Source organism: Budorcas taxicolor, chromosome 3, assembly GCF_023091745.1.
Source record: "Budorcas taxicolor isolate Tak-1 chromosome 3, Takin1.1, whole genome shotgun sequence".
NCBI classification, from domain to species: domain Eukaryota; kingdom Metazoa; phylum Chordata; class Mammalia; order Artiodactyla; family Bovidae; genus Budorcas; species Budorcas taxicolor.
In genome coordinates this window covers 8,499,092-8,520,580 of record NC_068912.1, presented here as the reverse complement: position 1 = coordinate 8,520,580, position 21,489 = coordinate 8,499,092, and the positions used below count along the sequence as shown (strand labels likewise).

The window sequence follows — 21,489 nt, the reverse complement described above, 5'->3', positions numbered from 1 at the left end:
CTCGTGCAAGGAAGGCCGGTGTGCGCTGGCCAGCAGGAAGGCTGGATGGCACGCGTCCAGGGCGGGCGGCAGGCAGGTGCGGCCCGGCCAAGAACGCACGGCGGAGAAGGGTCGAGGGCACGCGGCACCCACTTGGCGGGCAAGGCGGGGGCTCGGCCGCCTCGCTGTGGCTGGGGAGCGCAGGCGGGCCGGCGGGGCGGGCGCGGAGGACGGGGTGCCGGCCCGGCGGGAGAGCTGGCGGGGGCGGCCGCGGAAGCACGGCTGCGAGGGCGAGTAGGCCGTTCCCCGGGCAGAAGTCGGAGCGCCGGCGAGGGGAGGAGGGCTTGCCACCCGCCGCGGGGCCGCGTGCTTTGGCGCGGCCGGGGGCGGGGCGCGGCGGGGCCGTGGGAGCGGCAGGGGGAGGGTGGGGGAGGGTGGGCGAGGGTGGGCAAGGGGGCGGCAGGGAGGCAGGAAAAGCAGCAGCTGCAGCTGCAGCCAGCTGGCGAGCAAAGATGCGCTGAGAAGGACTGAAGGTTCCTGGTGTGAGGGGTGCAGGCGGCGGCGGCGGGAGGGCATGTGTGGAGAAAGGCAGTGGCGCGGGGAGGACGGGTGCGTTTGTCCGGCGGGCCAAAAGGCGGGCTTGTCAGGAGTGGGATTCGAACCCACGCCTCCAGGGGAGACTGCGACCTGAACGCAGCGCCTTAGACCGCTCGGCCATCCTGACGGCGGGCCTGGCTGGGCGCGTGGCCGCTGGCCTGGCTGGGACCCGACGCGGCGCGAGCACCGGCGCCCTTGGCGGGCCGCGCGGGGCGCCACGCCAGGCAGGCAGGCAGGCAGGCAGGCAGGCAGGCAGGCAGGCAGGCGGCCGTCCGGAGTGGGGGTCGACCGAGCCGGCGCGCGGCGGCCGGCCGAGGCGCCTGGCTCCGCCGCCGCTCGCGCCGCGGACCCAGCCGGGCCCTCGGCGGGCCGGCCCCTCCCCACCCGCGCCTCTCCTGGCCCGACGCCGGCCGGCGCGCGCCCCCCGTGTCCTCGCAGCCCCGCTTGCCTTCTCGCGCCCCCTTCTCCCGGCGGAACGCCCGCGTTGGAGGCAAGAGGCGGCGCGCGCTGGGGAGTGTCCAGTGCCCCGGGGGTCCGGGTCCCTGTCGGGGTGGCGGGCTGCCGCTGTGACCGAGGCGGGTGGTTTGGTGCGCGGTTGGGTCGGGACCCGTGGTGGCCGGGGGCCCGTGCTGGGCAAGGGGAGGCGTCGGCAGGCAGCCCGAGAGCCCGAGAGCGGCCGGGCGGCAGGCAGGACGGTCGCCGCCGTCCTCGTTAGTATAGTGGTGAGTATCCCCGCCTGTCACGCGGGAGACCGGGGTTCGATTCCCCGACGGGGAGGCAACACACCCTTTTTGGTGGCCGCGGTCGCTCTCTGTCCTGCCGCCAGGCCCCCAAGGGCCCTTCGTCTCCTCCCGACGTCTTCGGGCGAGGCGCCAGGGCGCCGCCAACGGCGGTGCCCGGCCTAGCTCCCGTCGACCCCCCTCTGCCCGTGCAGCGCTCCAGCCTGAGCCCTTTGTCGTCGGCGGGCGCACGATCGCCACGGCGGAGCGAGGGCCTCCTTGGCGACCCCACGGCCTTGCCCGACCATAGCCGGATCTGGCGGCCGGCCGGCCGCCCACGCGCCGACCCCCAGTGGCTGCCTGAGTGGGCTCCTAGGCTCGCGACGGCCCCGCCGCGCGGCTCGGCACGGCGCCCCGACGCGTGCAGCCAGGTGGGTCCCGTGTCCCCTTGTCGTCGTGGGAAGTGGCCTCGCCCAGCGCCCGGTGGAGTAGGGCTTTGGCCAGCTGGGTGCTGGAAGCTGCATGCCCCGCGTTGCCCGCCGGGGGTGAGGGCGGAGGCGTTGGCGGGCCGCGGCGGGGAGCGAAGGGCCGGAGGGCCGCAAGGCCGCGGGGGCGCCGCCCTGGGGCGGTGGGGCCGGTGGATCCCGGCCACTGCGTAGCGCTGGCGAGCTTGGGGCGCCGCGTGGCTGCTGGGGGGCGCCGGCGGCGGCGCAGAGCCTCCGGCTGCCGGGGCGTCGGGGCAGGGATGCGGAGGCGGCGGCGAGAGTATGCTGGGGCGAGCCCGGGGCCGGCGTCTGGCGGCCGCCCGGGCTGTGGAGCGTTGGTGGTATAGTGGTGAGCATAGCTGCCTTCCAAGCAGTTGACCCGGGTTCGATTCCCGGCCAACGCAGCGGGCCGACCTTTTGCTGAGTTCCAGCGCTCTCCGGGCAGGGGCGTTCGGGGGACAGAGAGGTGGGAGCAGGGAGCCAGCCCGCTGGCCCGCGGCTTTTGGCGTGTGTGCGAGAAGCCGGCGGCGCGCGCAGTGTTTTGAGGGTGCTGAAAGCAAGACGGCACGCCAGGGCAGGCGGCTGGACTTGCAGAGGCCGGGTGTGGGCAGCAAGGTGGCGCGGGCGGGTGGCATGCAGGCGCGGGGCTCACCAGGAGCAGGCGAGGGCCGAACCCCGACGCTCCCTGGTGGTCTAGTGGTTAGGATTCGGCGCTCTCACCGCCGCGGCCCGGGTTCGATTCCCGGTCAGGGAAGCCTTTCTTCTTCCTCTCCGCCTGCCACCTGCCCATGTCCTCGCCGGACACCCTGCCAGCCTTTTATTAGCCTACGCTTGCTCAGCGCTGCGCCAGAGGCCCCCGGGACCCTGCCCGTCCAGCCCAAGCACGATTCAGGCCACCTCCGCCGTCCCGCGGGGCGAAGGTTTTGGCCGCGGTGGCAACCTCGCGCCGCTTCCACCACGACGCGCCTGAGGCCTCCCATCCACCCCCCGCCTCCCTCCCTCCCTCCCTCCTGAGGGTCTGCGGCTGCTGCCCCTGGTGGTGGCGGTGATGCTCCTGGGCTCGTGCTGGTGCTCCTGCTGTGGGTGGTGGTGAGGAGGTGGGCTTGGATAGGGCGGGCGGCGGGAGGGCTGGGGCCAGGGCTGGGGGGAGGGGCGTGGGCTGTGGTGGTCGCCAGCTGGGGGCCAGCAGCGGCAGGGGCGGTGGCCACAGCCGAAGGTGAGCGAGGGGGATCTGCCTCTGGGAGTGGGGGCCGTGGCCACGGACCGCCTGCCTTGCCGTGTCCCTCAGGCCAGCCACCTCTCTGGGCGGCTTGGCCAGTGCGTGCCAGGTCCCGGGCTGGCTGTGACTCCCGTATGCCGCTGGCGACTCCAAGAGGGTTCTGGTCTCGAGTGGGCTCTGGGAGGCGGACCACGGCGCCCGGGAGGCATGGGTAGCAGTTCAGTCGCTCAGAGGCAGCGATGCCTGCCAGGGAGGACAACCCGACCATCATGCTGTTTCCCTTGCCTGACCACAGCTCTCAATCCTCCCGGACTGAGGCAAGATTTACCCAGGCCTCCCTCCCCCACTCGTAACCAAAGGTGGGCACTCGGGTGCACACACACACACACACAGAGAGAGAGAGAGAAAGAGAGAGAGCGCCCTGTTCCACGCACCCCTCCCCTAGCTATGACATCGAATAGTTTCCCATTGTCTCCGAACTGTCTATCCAGGATCCACTGCATCCCTCTCCCCACCCTGTCATCGTCTTCCCCTAGGAACTCTCCGGGAGGGTGATCGCCCACCACAGTCTCCTCTTGGCCCCGTCTCGGCTCGTCAATCCCAAAGGGTTTCACGTCCGTTCAAGGACTGTGTCCTTCGGAGGGGAAGTGGACGGCAGACGAAAGGCACCAAGGTGCGGCGAGGGCGGCACACTCGGGTGCGATGGCACAAAGGCGAGTCCCCTGTGGCAAAGGAGCCCTGTGGCCCGACGTGTGCTTGCCGTCGCCAAAGGGGGTTTCCTCGAGGCCCCTGCCGGGGCTGTGGGCGTCAGCGGGCATGGGGGAGAGTATCGGAGGAAGGTGCTTGGGGCCATGGCTGGTGGCGCCCCACGTGGATCAGGGACCCAGGCAGGGCGATCGCGAGGCGAGGGCGCGGCGGCGAGCAGGGAGCTGGGAGGCAGGCCCCGGGGTGCTTGGTCGGGGCGTCTGCGTGGACGGCCGGCGGGAAGGGGCGGCGTGGCGCTCGCGGGGACCTGGCGAAAGATCGGCAGGCCACTGGAGCAGGGCCTCTACAGAAGCATGGGCGCGGCGGCGAAGCCGTGCCAGGCGCATGTGAGAGGCTGGGACGGATCTGCGGTAGGTCAGGTCGGGGTGGGCGTGGGGGTAGGGCTGGGTCTGCGGAGCCAGAGGGAGGCCCGCAGTGGTGAACGCCAAGGCAGGGTAGGCCAGGGCAGGACGTGTGAGGGAGAGCCCGAGCTCCAGGGCGATGGTGGCGCGGAGGTGGGCCGAGCCTGGAGTCTGGTGGGAAAGGTAGAGGGGAGGCCGTGACAGTGAGGGGGCTGTGGCGTGAGGAAGATGGCGGGAGAGCACTCCTTCTGGGTGGTGTGGCGGGTGAGCGGGGGCGAGCCACACTGGTGCGCGGTGCCACAGGCTGCTCAGGCTGGGCGGCGGGCTGGGGCTCTGGGCGGAGGCTAGGACGCAGGCAAGCGAAGGACAGAAACGGAGTGCCAGCGCCAGCTGGGGGCCAGACCCGGTCCGAGATGGGTGGGCCCACCGTACCGCCCCAGAGACCAAAGTCACCACCCATCAGGAGGGAGTGTCCAGTCTCGGGGGTGACACTGCTGGGGCCTCAGGGTGGGATGGAGCGGGGGTGGCTGTGAGCGCAGGTGGCTGTGATTTCATGAGGGCCAAGGAGAACTCCCATGTGACCGAGCACAGTCATCCCTCCAGGGTACACACCCGCAGAGGGCAAACCTCGGGGAGGTCTGAGGGTCCGGACACCGCCACGGACACTGCAGCACCGTCTGCCATGGTGCGGACACGGAGCAAACCCCAGCGCCCATCCACACACGGCGCGCCCAAGAAGGGGTGGCATCGATGCAGCATGGAGCCATCACTCAGTCATACATAAGAAACACGTCAAGTATTGCCATTTGTCACAAGCGATGATGCAGCTGGAGACTCTTACACTCTGCGGAGAATGTCAGACCGCGTTGGACAGAGGCATGTGGAACATGGAACATAATACAAAACGAAGCTATTTGCCAGGAGAAACCGACTCACGCAGAAACCCACCTCAGGGTAACGCAAGCCCAAAGGCAGCGGTGGAGGGATGACTGCGGAGCTGCAACAACGCACAGATACGCAGGACCCTGTCTAAAGGGAGAAGCACCGAGGTTATCCAGTTCAACACAGGGAATAAGCGTCAGTGCCCTGGAGTAACAACCTCAAGTGCAAAAGAATCTGAAGACATATATGACATCCGCGATCCGCACACGCCAAACAGGATCACTCTGCGGTCCACCGGAAACCAGCGCAATATTGGGAATCCACTGTACTTGCGCAACAACCGTGACTACGACGTCGGAGTAAGCTTTCAAAAGAAAACTAACTCAGCAGGCAACGAAGTCAGCGGGAAACAGGCGAGCTATGACAATCCCACCCTGGGTACATATCCACGAAAGTCGCAACTCTTCATTCGGAGAGACACACGCGAGCCCCACGGTCACAGCAGCACCGTTTGCCATAGCCGAGACGTGGAGGAAAACCCTAGTGCCCATCCCCAAAGGCTCAGCCACCAAGATGCAGTGTCAGAGAAAGGGAGAGAATGGGATGTCACCGAGCCGTCCACAGGAGGCAGATAGTGTCACTGGCAGCAACGGCGGCTGGAGCCGCAGAATATTACCCTTGGTGAGGGAAGTCAACCAGACAAGGTCACGGATGGGTGGACTCTAAAGTGTTGGACAAATTAATCCCTGGGCCAACCAGCCACAGACTCTCAGACACAGGAAAGCCGCTTGGGGCTCCCCAAGGGCGCAGTCAGGGACCGAGGGATGAACGAGGAGCCGGGCTCAACGGATCAACCGTACCAGTACTGCGTAGGAAGGGGAGGAGGAACAAGGACACGCGGGATACCGCAGGGAACGAGATCCCACATCCTGTCATCACCCGTAATGGAAACGAGCTGAACACATAAGCCCCCCACCCCCACAGACAGGACTGAACCCCAACGCTGTACAGCGGAAACGGACACCAGGGTGCAGATCAACGACACTTCCAGAACCAGTGCTACTCCGTCGAAGTCAGTCAGTCGAGGATCAGTCCAGCAATAGGAGAAAGAAGAGCTTCCATTTTGATCCAGGAAAGCCACCCCTGGGCACGCATCGGGAAAAGACGACAAACACCCCTAATGGGGAGAGATGCAGGCATCCCCCGGGGTCACCGCAGCCCTCTGTGCCGGAGCCGAGACACGCGGGAAACGCCCGAGTGCCCGTCGGCACGTGGCCGGCACAAGAAGGTGAGGGATATCTGTACCGTGGAATATGACGCAGCCCTCAAGAAGGAGCCGCCATCGCCATGGGCCGCAAGGTCAGACGGAGCCACAGAAGGGTCCGCTCAGTGAAGTGAGCCGCTTGGATAGGGAGAAAGCTCTGTGGACTCTAACGACGAATACAGACGAATCTATGTGCAAAGGGGAAAGCGACCTTGAGACGTCGAAAACGTACATAGGGCTACCCAAGGGGAAAGGCAGGGAGGGACGAAGTTGGAGTCGGATCAAGAGATAGGAAAGACTGTGCTTACAGGAGATGAGCAACAGAGCTTTCCTCTGTAGCAGGAGAAGTGTAATTGTATCTCGCCTTCACCTACACTGGAAGACCACCTGGCAAAGAACAGGGGACTGAATCACTTTGCCGGGCACCTGAGACTCACCCAGGAATGTGAATCCGTTCTACTTGTGTTCGAAGAAGCAGGGAAAGGAGCAGGCCGTGGCTTGAAGTGGGGGGTGGGGGGAGGCAGGCCAGTGGAACAAATGGAAAGGCAGGTTCCTTGACAAGAGTGGGATTTGGAACGGCTCAGGGAGGACCGGGGCGTTGGGGGGGGGTGGGTTGTGTGTGGAGATGGGGGAGGCGGGGAGCTGGGGGTGGGATGGGTGCATGTGGGGGAGTAGGGGGACGGTGAGGCTGCAGGCTGAGGTGGGGGTGCTCTTGGGGCAGGGCTGATGCTGAGGTGAGGCGCGCAAGAGGGTTTCAGGGGGAAGGGGTGGTGTTTGAGGTGGTGAGGGCGTTGCTGTTGGAAACCTATTTCTGCCGAGGGCCGGCAGCTGGTGGACTTCTTTGGAACTCGTCCTGCAAGACATGGTCCAGGGACCCTCCAGGCAAAAGGGAGGTATGCTTGCCAGATGTGGCAGCTCCCTTGCTCCTGGCTGTGCAAACGTAGTGTGATTGATTCCTCTCGGAGTGTGGGGAGAGTGAGGCAGGGAGCTTGGAGACGGACGTTGTGAAAGATGAAAGTGTGGTGCGGGCGGCTGCCAGCGGTGGGGTATTCCTGCCAGTGCAATCCCCGAGGCCTCGGCTGGGTCCGGGTGAGGACGCGAGCCAAACACAAGAAAGGTGCCTGGACGCACGGGCGGCTGAGCCCGCAGGGTTTGGGGCCACGAAGGCTTGGCAGCAGGGCCTTTTGTGGGTGAGGTGGGGAGGGGTCCTGGGCGTCTGCGTGGGAGAGGCAGCGGGCGGCAGGTAGCAAGCCAGCGTTGGCAGGAGCGCTGCCTCGAGCGCGTTTCAGCGCGCAGACCTAGTTCGGCTCTGGGGCCCGCACCGTGGGACCAAAAGGGGACGCTGTGGCTGCATGGGCCGGGAATCGAACCCGGGCCTCCCGCGTGGCAGGCGAGAATTCTACCACTGAACCACCCATGCACCGGTGGCCAGCGCCGCCCGTCGCTGCCCCTGAGGCGCCGGCCGCCACCCGCCCGCCGCTGCTCACTGCTCGCCCGTGGGCGTCTCTCTGCTCCGTTGGAGCAGGAGACGGCGGGCGGGCGACCTGGAAGGCAGGATCCGGGCACGTGCAGGACCCCGGGGCGCGGCGCTCTCGGAGGGAGCCCGGAGCGGCGGGACGCGGGCCCACTCGGCCCGTCCCGCGCCTTCTGCGCCGACCACGGCCGCCGCGACCCTGTCGGTGTCGCGCGAGGGGGCCGGGAGCCGGCGCCGGGATCCCTGTCAGGTGCAGGCGCAGGCGCTGCGTGGTCGCTGCGGCCGCGCGCCGACGTGCCTCTCCGCGACCGCCGGGTCCCGACCCAAAGTCCCCCTGGCGGGCTGGCTTTCCGGCCGGGCCGGGGTGGGGCGCGCGAGAGCGGGCGCGGGCCGGGACGCCGGGCTCGGGCTGTGCGGGAAGCGCGAGCGCGGGAGGGCGACGCCTCCGAGCGCCTCCGCCACCGGCCCCACCCCCACCCCCACCCCCACCCCCACCCCCACCCGCACCCCCACCCCAGGACGGCGCTCAGGCCCAAGGACCCAAAGGCGTGTGAGCCTGGCTCCTGCGCTCTGGCCGACCGCGCTCCCGGGGTCCGGCTCTGACGGGGTGGTGGTGGTGAGCAGGGGCCCTTTGGCAGAGCGGCTCCTGGCTCGGGGACTGCCGGCTGAGAGGCAGGGAGCGCGCCAGGGCGGGCTTGGCTCCGGCCGGGGCAGCGGCTTCCCACGGGAACGGGCGCCGTGGCGCCGAGGTCGGGGGCGCGGGCCGGGCGCCGGTGGGTGGGCTGGACGGGCACGCAGGGCTTCCGCTCCCTCCCCAGCGGAGCACCCTTCCCGGGACGGACTCGTGCAAGGAAGGCCGGTGTGCGCTGGCCAGCAGGAAGGCTGGATGGCACGCGTCCAGGGCGGGCGGCAGGCAGGTGCGGCCCGGCCAAGAACGCACGGCGGAGAAGGGTCGAGGGCACGCGGCACCCACTTGGCGGGCAAGGCGGGGGCTCGGCCGCCTCGCTGTGGCTGGGGAGCGCAGGCGGGCCGGCGGGGCGGGCGCGGAGGACGGGGTGCCGGCCCGGCGGGAGAGCTGGCGGGGGCGGCCGCGGAAGCACGGCTGCGAGGGCGAGTAGGCCGTTCCCCGGGCAGAAGTCGGAGCGCCGGCGAGGGGAGGAGGGCTTGCCACCCGCCGCGGGGCCGCGTGCTTTGGCGCGGCCGGGGGCGGGGCGCGGCGGGGCCGTGGGAGCGGCAGGGGGAGGGTGGGGGAGGGTGGGCGAGGGTGGGCAAGGGGGCGGCAGGGAGGCAGGAAAAGCAGCAGCTGCAGCTGCAGCCAGCTGGCGAGCAAAGATGCGCTGAGAAGGACTGAAGGTTCCTGGTGTGAGGGGTGCAGGCGGCGGCGGCGGGAGGGCATGTGTGGAGAAAGGCAGTGGCGCGGGGAGGACGGGTGCGTTTGTCCGGCGGGCCAAAAGGCGGGCTTGTCAGGAGTGGGATTCGAACCCACGCCTCCAGGGGAGACTGCGACCTGAACGCAGCGCCTTAGACCGCTCGGCCATCCTGACGGCGGGCCTGGCTGGGCGCGTGGCCGCTGGCCTGGCTGGGACCCGACGCGGCGCGAGCACCGGCGCCCTTGGCGGGCCGCGCGGGGCGCCACGCCAGGCAGGCAGGCAGGCAGGCAGGCAGGCAGGCAGGCGGCCGTCCGGAGTGGGGGTCGACCGAGCCGGCGCGCGGCGGCCGGCCGAGGCGCCTGGCTCCGCCGCCGCTCGCGCCGCGGACCCAGCCGGGCCCTCGGCGGGCCGGCCCCTCCCCACCCGCGCCTCTCCTGGCCCGACGCCGGCCGGCGCGCGCCCCCCGTGTCCTCGCAGCCCCGCTTGCCTTCTCGCGCCCCCTTCTCCCGGCGGAACGCCCGCGTTGGAGGCAAGAGGCGGCGCGCGCTGGGGAGTGTCCAGTGCCCCGGGGGTCCGGGTCCCTGTCGGGGTGGCGGGCTGCCGCTGTGACCGAGGCGGGTGGTTTGGTGCGCGGTTGGGTCGGGACCCGTGGTGGCCGGGGGCCCGTGCTGGGCAAGGGGAGGCGTCGGCAGGCAGCCCGAGAGCCCGAGAGCGGCCGGGCGGCAGGACGGTCGCCGCCGTCCTCGTTAGTATAGTGGTGAGTATCCCCGCCTGTCACGCGGGAGACCGGGGTTCGATTCCCCGACGGGGAGGCAACACACCCTTTTTGGTGGCCGCGGTCGCTCTCTGTCCTGCCGCCAGGCCCCCAAGGGCCCTTCGTCTCCTCCCGACGTCTTCGGGCGAGGCGCCAGGGCGCCGCCAACGGCGGTGCCCGGCCTAGCTCCCGTCGACCCCCCTCTGCCCGTGCAGCGCTCCAGCCTGAGCCCTTTGTCGTCGGCGGGCGCACGATCGCCACGGCGGAGCGAGGGCCTCCTTGGCGACCCCACGGCCTTGCCCGACCATAGCCGGATCTGGCGGCCGGCCGGCCGCCCACGCGCCGACCCCCAGTGGCTGCCTGAGTGGGCTCCTAGGCTCGCGACGGCCCCGCCGCGCGGCTCGGCACGGCGCCCCGACGCGTGCAGCCAGGTGGGTCCCGTGTCCCCTTGTCGTCGTGGGAAGTGGCCTCGCCCAGCGCCCGGTGGAGTAGGGCTTTGGCCAGCTGGGTGCTGGAAGCTGCATGCCCCGCGTTGCCCGCCGGGGGTGAGGGCGGAGGCGTTGGCGGGCCGCGGCGGGGAGCGAAGGGCCGGAGGGCCGCAAGGCCGCGGGGGCGCCGCCCTGGGGCGGTGGGGCCGGTGGATCCCGGCCACTGCGTAGCGCTGGCGAGCTTGGGGCGCCGCGTGGCTGCTGGGGGGCGCCGGCGGCGGCGCAGAGCCTCCGGCTGCCGGGGCGTCGGGGCAGGGATGCGGAGGCGGCGGCGAGAGTATGCTGGGGCGAGCCCGGGGCCGGCGTCTGGCGGCCGCCCGGGCTGTGGAGCGTTGGTGGTATAGTGGTGAGCATAGCTGCCTTCCAAGCAGTTGACCCGGGTTCGATTCCCGGCCAACGCAGCGGGCCGACCTTTTGCTGAGTTCCAGCGCTCTCCGGGCAGGGGCGTTCGGGGGACAGAGAGGTGGGAGCAGGGAGCCAGCCCGCTGGCCCGCGGCTTTTGGCGTGTGTGCGAGAAGCCGGCGGCGCGCGCAGTGTTTTGAGGGTGCTGAAAGCAAGACGGCACGCCAGGGCAGGCGGCTGGACTTGCAGAGGCCGGGTGTGGGCAGCAAGGTGGCGCGGGCGGGTGGCATGCAGGCGCGGGGCTCACCAGGAGCAGGCGAGGGCCGAACCCCGACGCTCCCTGGTGGTCTAGTGGTTAGGATTCGGCGCTCTCACCGCCGCGGCCCGGGTTCGATTCCCGGTCAGGGAAGCCTTTCTTCTTCCTCTCCGCCTGCCACCTGCCCATGTCCTCGCCGGACACCCTGCCAGCCTTTTATTAGCCTACGCTTGCTCAGCGCTGCGCCAGAGGCCCCCGGGACCCTGCCCGTCCAGCCCAAGCACGATTCAGGCCACCTCCGCCGTCCCGCGGGGCGAAGGTTTTGGCCGCGGTGGCAACCTCGCGCCGCTTCCACCACGACGCGCCTGAGGCCTCCCATCCACCCCCCGCCTCCCTCCCTCCCTCCCTCCTGAGGGTCTGCGGCTGCTGCCCCTGGTGGTGGCGGTGATGCTCCTGGGCTCGTGCTGGTGCTCCTGCTGTGGGTGGTGGTGAGGAGGTGGGCTTGGATAGGGCGGGCGGCGGGAGGGCTGGGGCCAGGGCTGGGGGGAGGGGCGTGGGCTGTGGTGGTCGCCAGCTGGGGGCCAGCAGCGGCAGGGGCGGTGGCCACAGCCGAAGGTGAGCGAGGGGGATCTGCCTCTGGGAGTGGGGGCCGTGGCCACGGACCGCCTGCCTTGCCGTGTCCCTCAGGCCAGCCACCTCTCTGGGCGGCTTGGCCAGTGCGTGCCAGGTCCCGGGCTGGCTGTGACTCCCGTATGCCGCTGGCGACTCCAAGAGGGTTCTGGTCTCGAGTGGGCTCTGGGAGGCGGACCACGGCGCCCGGGAGGCATGGGTAGCAGTTCAGTCGCTCAGAGGCAGCGATGCCTGCCAGGGAGGACAACCCGACCATCATGCTGTTTCCCTTGCCTGACCACAGCTCTCAATCCTCCCGGACTGAGGCAAGATTTACCCAGGCCTCCCTCCCCCACTCGTAACCAAAGGTGGGCACTCGGGTGCACACACACACACACACAGAGAGAGAGAGAGAAAGAGAGAGAGCGCCCTGTTCCACGCACCCCTCCCCTAGCTATGACATCGAATAGTTTCCCATTGTCTCCGAACTGTCTATCCAGGATCCACTGCATCCCTCTCCCCACCCTGTCATCGTCTTCCCCTAGGAACTCTCCGGGAGGGTGATCGCCCACCACAGTCTCCTCTTGGCCCCGTCTCGGCTCGTCAATCCCAAAGGGTTTCACGTCCGTTCAAGGACTGTGTCCTTCGGAGGGGAAGTGGACGGCAGACGAAAGGCACCAAGGTGCGGCGAGGGCGGCACACTCGGGTGCGATGGCACAAAGGCGAGTCCCCTGTGGCAAAGGAGCCCTGTGGCCCGACGTGTGCTTGCCGTCGCCAAAGGGGGTTTCCTCGAGGCCCCTGCCGGGGCTGTGGGCGTCAGCGTGCATGGGGGAGAGTATCGGAGGAAGGTGCTTGGGGCCATGGCTGGTGGCGCCCCACGTGGATCAGGGACCCAGGCAGGGCGATCGCGAGGCGAGGGCGCGGCGGCGAGCAGGGAGCTGGGAGGCAGGCCCCGGGGTGCTTGGTCGGGGCGTCTGCGTGGACGGCCGGCGGGAAGGGGCGGCGTGGCGCTCGCGGGGACCTGGCGAAAGATCGGCAGGCCACTGGAGCAGGGCCTCTACAGAAGCATGGGCGCGGCGGCGAAGCCGTGCCAGGCGCATGTGAGAGGCTGGGACGGATCTGCGGTAGGTCAGGTCGGGGTGGGCGTGGGGGTAGGGCTGGGTCTGCGGAGCCAGAGGGAGGCCCGCAGTGGTGAACGCCAAGGCAGGGTAGGCCAGGGCAGGACGTGTGAGGGAGAGCCCGAGCTCCAGGGCGATGGTGGCGCGGAGGTGGGCCGAGCCTGGAGTCTGGTGGGAAAGGTAGAGGGGAGGCCGTGACAGTGAGGGGGCTGTGGCGTGAGGAAGATGGCGGGAGAGCACTCCTTCTGGGTGGTGTGGCGGGTGAGCGGGGGCGAGCCACACTGGTGCGCGGTGCCACAGGCTGCTCAGGCTGGGCGGCGGGCTGGGGCTCTGGGCGGAGGCTAGGACGCAGGCAAGCGAAGGACAGAAACGGAGTGCCAGCGCCAGCTGGGGGCCAGACCCGGTCCGAGATGGGTGGGCCCACCGTACCGCCCCAGAGACCAAAGTCACCACCCATCAGGAGGGAGTGTCCAGTCTCGGGGGTGACACTGCTGGGGCCTCAGGGTGGGATGGAGCGGGGGTGGCTGTGAGCGCAGGTGGCTGTGATTTCATGAGGGCCAAGGAGAACTCCCATGTGACCGAGCACAGTCATCCCTCCAGGGTACACACCCGCAGAGGGCAAACCTCGGGGAGGTCTGAGGGTCCGGACACCGCCACGGACACTGCAGCACCGTCTGCCATGGTGCGGACACGGAGCAAACCCCAGCGCCCATCCACACACGGCGCGCCCAAGAAGGGGTGGCATCGATGCAGCATGGAGCCATCACTCAGTCATACATAAGAAACACGTCAAGTATTGCCATTTGTCACAAGCGATGATGCAGCTGGAGACTCTTACACTCTGCGGAGAATGTCAGACCGCGTTGGACAGAGGCATGTGGAACATGGAACATAATACAAAACGAAGCTATTTGCCAGGAGAAACCGACTCACGCAGAAACCCACCTCAGGGTAACGCAAGCCCAAAGGCAGCGGTGGAGGGATGACTGCGGAGCTGCAACAACGCACAGATACGCAGGACCCTGTCTAAAGGGAGAAGCACCGAGGTTATCCAGTTCAACACAGGGAATAAGCGTCAGTGCCCTGGAGTAACAACCTCAAGTGCAAAAGAATCTGAAGACATATATGACATCCGCGATCCGCACACGCCAAACAGGATCACTCTGCGGTCCACCGGAAACCAGCGCAATATTGGGAATCCACTGTACTTGCGCAACAACCGTGACTACGACGTCGGAGTAAGCTTTCAAAAGAAAACTAACTCAGCAGGCAACGAAGTCAGCGGGAAACAGGCGAGCTATGACAATCCCACCCTGGGTACATATCCACGAAAGTCGCAACTCTTCATTCGGAGAGACACACGCGAGCCCCACGGTCACAGCAGCACCGTTTGCCATAGCCGAGACGTGGAGGAAAACCCTAGTGCCCATCCCCAAAGGCTCAGCCACCAAGATGCAGTGTCAGAGAAAGGGAGAGAATGGGATGTCACCGAGCCGTCCACAGGAGGCAGATAGTGTCACTGGCAGCAACGGCGGCTAGAGCCGCAGAATATTACCCTTGGTGAGGGAAGTCAACCAGACAAGGTCACGGATGGGTGGACTCTAAAGTGTTGGACAAATTAATCCCTGGGCCAACCAGCCACAGACTCTCAGACACAGGAAAGCCGCTTGGGGCTCCCCAAGGGCGCAGTCAGGGACCGAGGGATGAACGAGGAGCCGGGCTCAACGGATCAACCGTACCAGTACTGCGTAGGAAGGGGAGGAGGAACAAGGACACGCGGGATACCGCAGGGAACGAGATCCCACATCCTGTCATCACCCGTAATGGAAACGAGCTGAACACATAAGCCCCCCACCCCCACAGACAGGACTGAACCCCAACGCTGTACAGCGGAAACGGACACCAGGGTGCAGATCAACGACACTTCCAGAACCAGTGCTACTCCGTCGAAGTCAGTCAGTCGAGGATCAGTCCAGCAATAGGAGAAAGAAGAGCTTCCATTTTGATCCAGGAAAGCCACCCCTGGGCACGCATCGGGAAAAGACGACAAACACCCCTAATGGGGAGAGATGCAGGCATCCCCCGGGGTCACCGCAGCCCTCTGTGCCGGAGCCGAGACACGCGGGAAACGCCCGAGTGCCCGTCGGCACGTGGCCGGCACAAGAAGGTGAGGGATATCTGTACCGTGGAATATGACGCAGCCCTCAAGAAGGAGCCGCCATCGCCATGGGCCGCAAGGTCAGACGGAGCCACAGAAGGGTCCGCTCAGTGAAGTGAGCCGCTTGGATAGGGAGAAAGCTCTGTGGACTCTAACGACGAATACAGACGAATCTATGTGCAAAGGGGAAAGCGACCTTGAGACGTCGAAAACGTACATAGGGCTACCCAAGGGGAAAGGCAGGGAGGGACGAAGTTGGAGTCGGATCAAGAGATAGGAAAGACTGTGCTTACAGGAGATGAGCAACAGAGCTTTCCTCTGTAGCAGGAGAAGTGTAATTGTATCTCGCCTTCACCTACACTGGAAGACCACCTGGCAAAGAACAGGGGACTGAATCACTTTGCCGGGCACCTGAGACTCACCCAGGAATGTGAATCCGTTCTACTTGTGTTCGAAGAAGCAGGGAAAGGAGCAGGCCGTGGCTTGAAGTGGGGGGTGGGGGGAGGCAGGCCAGTGGAACAAATGGAAAGGCAGGTTCCTTGACAAGAGTGGGATTTGGAACGGCTCAGGGAGGACCGGGGCGTTGGGGGGGGGTGGGTTGTGTGTGGAGATGGGGGAGGCGGGGAGCTGGGGGTGGGATGGGTGCATGTGGGGGAGTAGGGGGACGGTGAGGCTGCAGGCTGAGGTGGGGGTGCTCTTGGGGCAGGGCTGATGCTGAGGTGAGGCGCGCAAGAGGGTTTCAGGGGGAAGGGGTGGTGTTTGAGGTGGTGAGGGCGTTGCTGTTGGAAACCTATTTCTGCCGAGGGCCGGCAGCTGGTGGACTTCTTTGGAACTCGTCCTGCAAGACATGGTCCAGGGACCCTCCAGGCAAAAGGGAGGTATGCTTGCCAGATGTGGCAGCTCCCTTGCTCCTGGCTGTGCAAACGTAGTGTGATTGATTCCTCTCGGAGTGTGGGGAGAGTGAGGCAGGGAGCTTGGAGACGGACGTTGTGAAAGATGAAAGTGTGGTGCGGGCGGCTGCCAGCGGTGGGGTATTCCTGCCAGTGCAATCCCCGAGGCCTCGGCTGGGTCCGGGTGAGGACGCGAGCCAAACACAAGAAAGGTGCCTGGACGCACGGGCGGCTGAGCCCGCAGGGTTTGGGGCCACGAAGGCTTGGCAGCAGGGCCTTTTGTGGGTGAGGTGGGGAGGGGTCCTGGGCGTCTGCGTGGGAGAGGCAGCGGGCGGCAGGTAGCAAGCCAGCGTTGGCAGGAGCGCTGCCTCGAGCGCGTTTCAGCGCGCAGACCTAGTTCGGCTCTGGGGCCCGCACCGTGGGACCAAAAGGGGACGCTGTGGCTGCATGGGCCGGGAATCGAACCCGGGCCTCCCGCGTGGCAGGCGAGAATTCTACCACTGAACCACCCATGCACCGGTGGCCAGCGCCGCCCGTCGCTGCCCCTGAGGCGCCGGCCGCCACCCGCCTGCCGCTGCTCACTGCTCGCCCGTGGGCGTCTCTCTGCTCCGTTGGAGCAGGAGACGGCGGGCGGGCGACCTGGAAGGCAGGATCCGGGCACGTGCAGGACCCCGGGGCGCGGCGCTCTCGGAGGGAGCCCGGAGCGGCGGGACGCGGGCCCACTCGGCCCGTCCCGCGCCTTCTGCGCCGACCACGGCCGCCGCGACCCTGTCGGTGTCGCGCGAGGGGGCCGGGAGCCGGCGCCGGGATCCCTGTCAGGTGCAGGCGCAGGCGCTGCGTGGTCGCTGCGGCCGCGCGCCGACGTGCCTCTCCGCGACCGCCGGGTCCCGACCCAAAGTCCCCCTGGCGGGCTGGCTTTCCGGCCGGGCCGGGGTGGGGCGCGCGAGAGCGGGCGCGGGCCGGGACGCCGGGCTCGGGCTGTGCGGGAAGCGCGAGCGCGGGAGGGCGACGCCTCCGAGCGCCTCCGCCACCGGCCCCACCCCCACCCCCACCCCCACCCCCACCCCCACCCGCACCCCCACCCCAGGACGGCGCTCAGGCCCAAGGACCCAAAGGCGTGTGAGCCTGGCTCCTGCGCTCTGGCCGACCGCGCTCCCGGGGTCCGGCTCTGACGCGGTGGTGGTGGTGAGCAGGGGCCCTTTGGCAGAGCGGCTCCTGGCTCGGGGACTGCCGGCTGAGAGGCAGGGAGCGCGCCAGGGCGGGCTTGGCTCCGGCCGGGGGCAGCGGCTTCCCACGGGAACGGGCGCCGTGGCGCCGAGGTCGGGGGCGCGGGCCGGGCGCCGGTGGGTGGGCTGGACGGGCACGCAGGGCTTCCGCTCCCTCCCCAGCGGAGCACCCTTCCCGGGACGGACTCGTGCAAGGAAGGCCGGTGTGCGCTGGCCAGCAGGAAGGCTGGATGGCACGCGTCCAGGGCGGGCGGCAGGCAGGTGCGGCCCGGCCAAGAACGCACGGCGGAGAAGGGTCGAGGGCACGCGGCACCCACTTGGCGGGCAAGGCGGGGGCTCGGCCGCCTCGCTGTGGCTGGGGAGCGCAGGCGGGCCGGCGGGGCGGGCGCGGAGGACGGGGTGCCGGCCCGGCGGGAGAGCTGGCGGGGGCGGCCGCGGAAGCACGGCTGCGAGGGCGAGTAGGCCGTTCCCCGGGCAGAAGTCGGAGCGCCGGCGAGGGGAGGAGGGCTTGCCACCCGCCGCGGGGCCGCGTGCTTTGGCGCGGCCGGGGGCGGGGCGCGGCGGGGCCGTGGGAGCGGCAGGGGGAGGGTGGGGGAGGGTGGGCGAGGGTGGGCAAGGGGGCGGCAGGGAGGCAGGAAAAGCAGCAGCTGCAGCTGCAGCCAGCTGGCGAGCAAAGATGCGCTGAGAAGGACTGAAGGTTCCTGGTGTGAGGGGTGCAGGCGGCGGCGGCGGGAGGGCATGTGTGGAGAAAGGCAGTGGCGCGGGGAGGACGGGTGCGTTTGTCCGGCGGGCCAAAAGGCGGGCTTGTCAGGAGTGGGATTCGAACCCACGCCTCCAGGGGAGACTGCGACCTGAACGCAGCGCCTTAGACCGCTCGGCCATCCTGACGGCGGGCCTGGCTGGGCGCGTGGCCGCTGGCCTGGCTGGGACCCGACGCGGCGCGAGCACCGGCGCCCTTGGCGGGCCGCGCGGGGCGCCACGCCAGGCAGGCAGGCAGGCAGGCAGGCAGGCAGGCAGGCGGCCGTCCGGAGTGGGGGTCGACCGAGCCGGCGCGCGGCGGCCGGCCGAGGCGCCTGGCTCCGCCGCCGCTCGCGCCGCGGACCCAGCCGGGCCCTCGGCGGGCCGGCCCCTCCCCACCCGCGCCTCTCCTGGCCCGACGCCGGCCGGCGCGCGCCCCCCGTGTCCTCGCAGCCCCGCTTGCCTTCTCGCGCCCCCTTCTCCCGGCGGAACGCCCGCGTTGGAGGCAAGAGGCGGCGCGCGCTGGGGAGTGTCCAGTGCCCCGGGGGTCCGGGTCCCTGTCGGGGTGGCGGGCTGCCGCTGTGACCGAGGCGGGTGGTTTGGTGCGCGGTTGGGTCGGGACCCGTGGTGGCCGGGGGCCCGTGCTGGGCAAGGGGAGGCGTCGGCAGGCAGCCCGAGAGCCCGAGAGCGGCCGGGCGGCAGGCAGGACGGTCGCCGCCGTCCTCGTTAGTATAGTGGTGAGTATCCCCGCCTGTCACGCGGGAGACCGGGGTTCGATTCCCCGACGGGGAGGCAACACACCCTTTTTGGTGGCCGCGGTCGCTCTCTGTCCTGCCGCCAGGCCCCCAAGGGCCCTTCGTCTCCTCCCGACGTCTTCGGGCGAGGCGCCAGGGCGCCGCCAACGGCGGTGCCCGGCCTAGCTCCCGTCGACCCCCCTCTGCCCGTGCAGCGCTCCAGCCTGAGCCCTTTGTCGTCGGCGGGCGCACGATCGCCACGGCGGAGCGAGGGCCTCCTTGGCGACCCCACGGCCTTGCCCGACCATAGCCGGATCTGGCGGCCGGCCGGCCGCCCACGCGCCGACCCCCAGTGGCTGCCTGAGTGGGCTCCTAGGCTCGCGACGGCCCCGCCGCGCGGCTCGGCACGGCGCCCCGACGCGTGCAGCCAGGTGGGTCCCGTGTCCCCTTGTCGTCGTGGGAAGTGGCCTCGCCCAGCGCCCGGTGGAGTAGGGCTTTGGCCAGCTGGGTGCTGGAAGCTGCATGCCCCGCGTTGCCCGCCGGGGGTGAGGGCGGAGGCGTTGGCGGGCCGCGGCGGGGAGCGAAGGGCCGGAGGGCCGCAAGGCCGCGGGGGCGCCGCCCTGGGGCGGTGGGGCCGGTGGATCCCGGCCACTGCGTAGCGCTGGCGAGCTTGGGGCGCCGCGTGGCTGCTGGGGGGCGCCGGCGGCGGCGCAGAGCCTCCGGCTGCCGGGGCGTCGGGGCAGGGATGCGGAGGCGGCGGCGAGAGTATGCTGGGGCGAGCCCGGGGCCGGCGTCTGGCGGCCGCCCGGGCTGTGGAGCGTTGGTGGTATAGTGGTGAGCATAGCTGCCTTCCAAGCAGTTGACCCGGGTTCGATTCCCGGCCAACGCAGCGGGCCGACCTTTTGCTGAGTTCCAGCGCTCTCCGGGCAGGGGCGTTCGGGGGACAGAGAGGTGGGAGCAGGGAGCCAGCCCGCTGGCCCGCGGCTTTTGGCGTGTGTGCGAGAAGCCGGCGGCGCGCGCAGTGTTTTGAGGGTGCTGAAAGCAAGACGGCACGCCAGGGCAGGCGGCTGGACTTGCAGAGGCCGGGTGTGGGCAGCAAGGTGGCGCGGGCGGGTGGCATGCAGGCGCGGGGCTCACCAGGAGCAGGCGAGGGCCGAACCCCGACGCTCCCTGGTGGTCTAGTGGTTAGGATTCGGCGCTCTCACCGCCGCGGCCCGGGTTCGATTCCCGGTCAGGGAAGCCTTTCTTCTTCCTCTCCGCCTGCCACCTGCCCATGTCCTCGCCGGACACCCTGCCAGCCTTTTATTAGCCTACGCTTGCTCAGCGCTGCGCCAGAGGCCCCCGGGACCCTGCCCGTCCAGCCCAAGCACGATTCAGGCCACCTCCGCCGTCCCGCGGGGCGAAGGTTTTGGCCGCGGTGGCAACCTCGCGCCGCTTCCACCACGACGCGCCTGAGGCCTCCCATCCACCCCCCGCCTCCCTCCCTCCCTCCCTCCTGAGGGTCTGCGGCTGCTGCCCCTGGTGGTGGCGGTGATGCTCCTGGGCTCGTGCTGGTGCTCCTGCTGTGGGTGGTGGTGAGGAGGTGGGCTTGGATAGGGCGGGCGGCGGGAGGGCTGGGGCCAGGGCTGGGGGGAGGGGCGTGGGCTGTGGTGGTCGCCAGCTGGGGGCCAGCAGCGGCAGGGGCGGTGGCCACAGCCGAAGGTGAGCGAGGGGGATCTGCCTCTGGGAGTGGGGGCCGTGGCCACGGACCGCCTGCCTTGCCGTGTCCCTCAGGCCAGCCACCTCTCTGGGCGGCTTGGCCAGTGCGTGCCAGGTCCCGGGCTGGCTGTGACTCCCGTATGCCGCTGGCGACTCCAAGAGGGTTCTGGTCTCGAGTGGGCTCTGGGAGGCGGACCACGGCGCCCGGGAGGCATGGGTAGCAGTTCAGTCGCTCAGAGGCAGCGATGCCTGCCAGGGAGGACAACCCGACCATCATGCTGTTTCCCTTGCCTGACCACAGCTCTCAATCCTCCCGGACTGAGGCAAGATTTACCCAGGCCTCCCTCCCCCACTCGTAACCAAAGGTGGGCACTCGGGTGCACACACACACACACACACAGAGAGAGAGAGAAAGAGAGAGAGCGCCCTGTTCCACGCACCCCTCCCCTAGCTATGACATCGAATAGTTTCCCATTGTCTCCGAACTGTCTATCCAGGATCCACTGCATCCCTCTCCCCACCCTGTCATCGTCTTCCCCTAGGAACTCTCCGGGAGGGTGATCGCCCACCACAGTCTCCTCTTGGCCCCGTCTCGGCTCGTCAATCCCAAAGGGTTTCACGTCCGTTCAAGGACTGTGTCCTTCGGAGGGGAAGTGGACGGCAGACGAAAGGCACCAAGGTGCGGCGAGGGCGGCACACTCGGGTGCGATGGCACAAAGGCGAGTCCCCTGTGGCAAAGGAGCCCTGTGGCCCGACGTGTGCTTGCCGTCGCCAAAGGGGGTTTCCTCGAGGCCCCTGCCGGGGCTGTGGGCGTCAGCGGGCATGGGGGAGAGTATCGGAGGAAGGTGCTTGGGGCCATGGCTGGTGGCGCCCCACGTGGATCAGGGACCCAGGCAGGGCGATCGCGAGGCGAGGGCGCGGCGGCGAGCAGGGAGCTGGGAGGCAGGCCCCGGGGTGCTTGGTCGGGGCGTCTGCGTGGACGGCCGGCGGGAAGGGGCGGCGTGGCGCTCGCGGGGACCTGGCGAAAGATCGGCAGGCCACTGGAGCAGGGCCTCTACAGAAGCATGGGCGCGGCGGCGAAGCCGTGCCAGGCGCATGTGAGAGGCTGGGACGGATCTGCGGTAGGTCAGGTCGGGGTGGGCGTGGGGGTAGGGCTGGGTCTGCGGAGCCAGAGGGAGGCCCGCAGTGGTGAACGCCAAGGCAGGGTAGGCCAGGGCAGGACGTGTGAGGGAGAGCCCGAGCTCCAGGGCGATGGTGGCGCGGAGGTGGGCCGAGCCTGGAGTCTGGTGGGAAAGGTAGAGGGGAGGCCGTGACAGTGAGGGGGCTGTGGCGTGAGGAAGATGGCGGGAGAGCACTCCTTCTGGGTGGTGTGGCGGGTGAGCG

General features: G+C 69.1%; 1 protein-coding gene and 14 non-coding genes across 15 annotated transcripts; 9 read left to right on the top strand and 6 right to left on the bottom strand.

Moving 5' to 3' along the window:
* Positions 1-620: 620 nt before the first annotated feature.
* TRNAL-CAG (transfer RNA leucine (anticodon CAG)) lies at positions 621-703 on the bottom strand. The gene has a single exon. It is a non-coding gene; the product is annotated as a tRNA-Leu (tRNA).
* A 578-nt stretch (positions 704-1,281) lies between these two features.
* On the top strand, positions 1,282-1,353 carry TRNAD-GUC (transfer RNA aspartic acid (anticodon GUC)). Its single transcript has one exon. It is a non-coding gene; the product is annotated as a tRNA-Asp (tRNA).
* A 759-nt stretch (positions 1,354-2,112) lies between these two features.
* On the top strand, positions 2,113-2,184 carry TRNAG-UCC (transfer RNA glycine (anticodon UCC)). The gene has a single exon. It is a non-coding gene; the product is annotated as a tRNA-Gly (tRNA).
* A 278-nt stretch (positions 2,185-2,462) lies between these two features.
* On the top strand, positions 2,463-2,534 carry TRNAE-CUC (transfer RNA glutamic acid (anticodon CUC)). The gene has a single exon. It is a non-coding gene; the product is annotated as a tRNA-Glu (tRNA).
* A 5,066-nt stretch (positions 2,535-7,600) lies between these two features.
* Positions 7,601-7,671, bottom strand: TRNAG-GCC (transfer RNA glycine (anticodon GCC)). Its single transcript has one exon. It is a non-coding gene; the product is annotated as a tRNA-Gly (tRNA).
* A 1,515-nt stretch (positions 7,672-9,186) lies between these two features.
* TRNAL-CAG (transfer RNA leucine (anticodon CAG)) lies at positions 9,187-9,269 on the bottom strand. Its single transcript has one exon. It is a non-coding gene; the product is annotated as a tRNA-Leu (tRNA).
* Positions 9,270-9,835: 566 nt separating this feature from the next.
* TRNAD-GUC (transfer RNA aspartic acid (anticodon GUC)) lies at positions 9,836-9,907 on the top strand. The gene has a single exon. It is a non-coding gene; the product is annotated as a tRNA-Asp (tRNA).
* A 759-nt stretch (positions 9,908-10,666) lies between these two features.
* TRNAG-UCC (transfer RNA glycine (anticodon UCC)) lies at positions 10,667-10,738 on the top strand. The gene has a single exon. It is a non-coding gene; the product is annotated as a tRNA-Gly (tRNA).
* A 278-nt stretch (positions 10,739-11,016) lies between these two features.
* TRNAE-CUC (transfer RNA glutamic acid (anticodon CUC)) lies at positions 11,017-11,088 on the top strand. The gene has a single exon. It is a non-coding gene; the product is annotated as a tRNA-Glu (tRNA).
* A 5,015-nt stretch (positions 11,089-16,103) lies between these two features.
* Positions 16,104-20,380, bottom strand: LOC128044804 (basic proline-rich protein-like). The gene is made up of 4 exons (XM_052637241.1): positions 20,165-20,380; positions 18,791-19,443; positions 16,849-18,724; positions 16,104-16,688 (listed from the first exon to the last, which is right to left on the bottom strand). The coding sequence occupies exons 1-4, from the start codon at positions 20,378-20,380 to the stop codon at positions 16,104-16,106; spliced, it is 3,330 nt and encodes a 1,109-aa protein (XP_052493201.1).
* On the bottom strand, positions 16,155-16,225 carry TRNAG-GCC (transfer RNA glycine (anticodon GCC)). Its single transcript has one exon. It is a non-coding gene; the product is annotated as a tRNA-Gly (tRNA).
* On the bottom strand, positions 17,742-17,824 carry TRNAL-CAG (transfer RNA leucine (anticodon CAG)). Its single transcript has one exon. It is a non-coding gene; the product is annotated as a tRNA-Leu (tRNA).
* Positions 18,395-18,466, top strand: TRNAD-GUC (transfer RNA aspartic acid (anticodon GUC)). The gene has a single exon. It is a non-coding gene; the product is annotated as a tRNA-Asp (tRNA).
* On the top strand, positions 19,226-19,297 carry TRNAG-UCC (transfer RNA glycine (anticodon UCC)). The gene has a single exon. It is a non-coding gene; the product is annotated as a tRNA-Gly (tRNA).
* Positions 19,576-19,647, top strand: TRNAE-CUC (transfer RNA glutamic acid (anticodon CUC)). Its single transcript has one exon. It is a non-coding gene; the product is annotated as a tRNA-Glu (tRNA).
* Positions 20,381-21,489: the final 1,109 nt, after the last annotated feature.

What these genes read in the sequence shown, in the direction of transcription:
- LOC128044804 (XM_052637241.1), bottom strand. Translation starts at nt 20,380, where the DNA reads ATGGTCGGGTTGTCCTCCCTGGCAGGCATCGCTGCCTCTGAGCGACTG. An exon ending in GGCCTGAGGGACACGGCAAG is followed by an intron (nt 19,444 to 20,164) that starts GCAGGCGGTCCG and finishes TCTTGCTTTCAG; the next exon opens with CACCCTCAAAACACTGCGCG. An exon ending in CGGGAGCGCGGTCGGCCAGA is followed by an intron (nt 16,689 to 16,848) that starts GCGCAGGAGCCA and finishes CTTCCCGCACAG; the next exon opens with CCCGAGCCCGGCGTCCCGGC.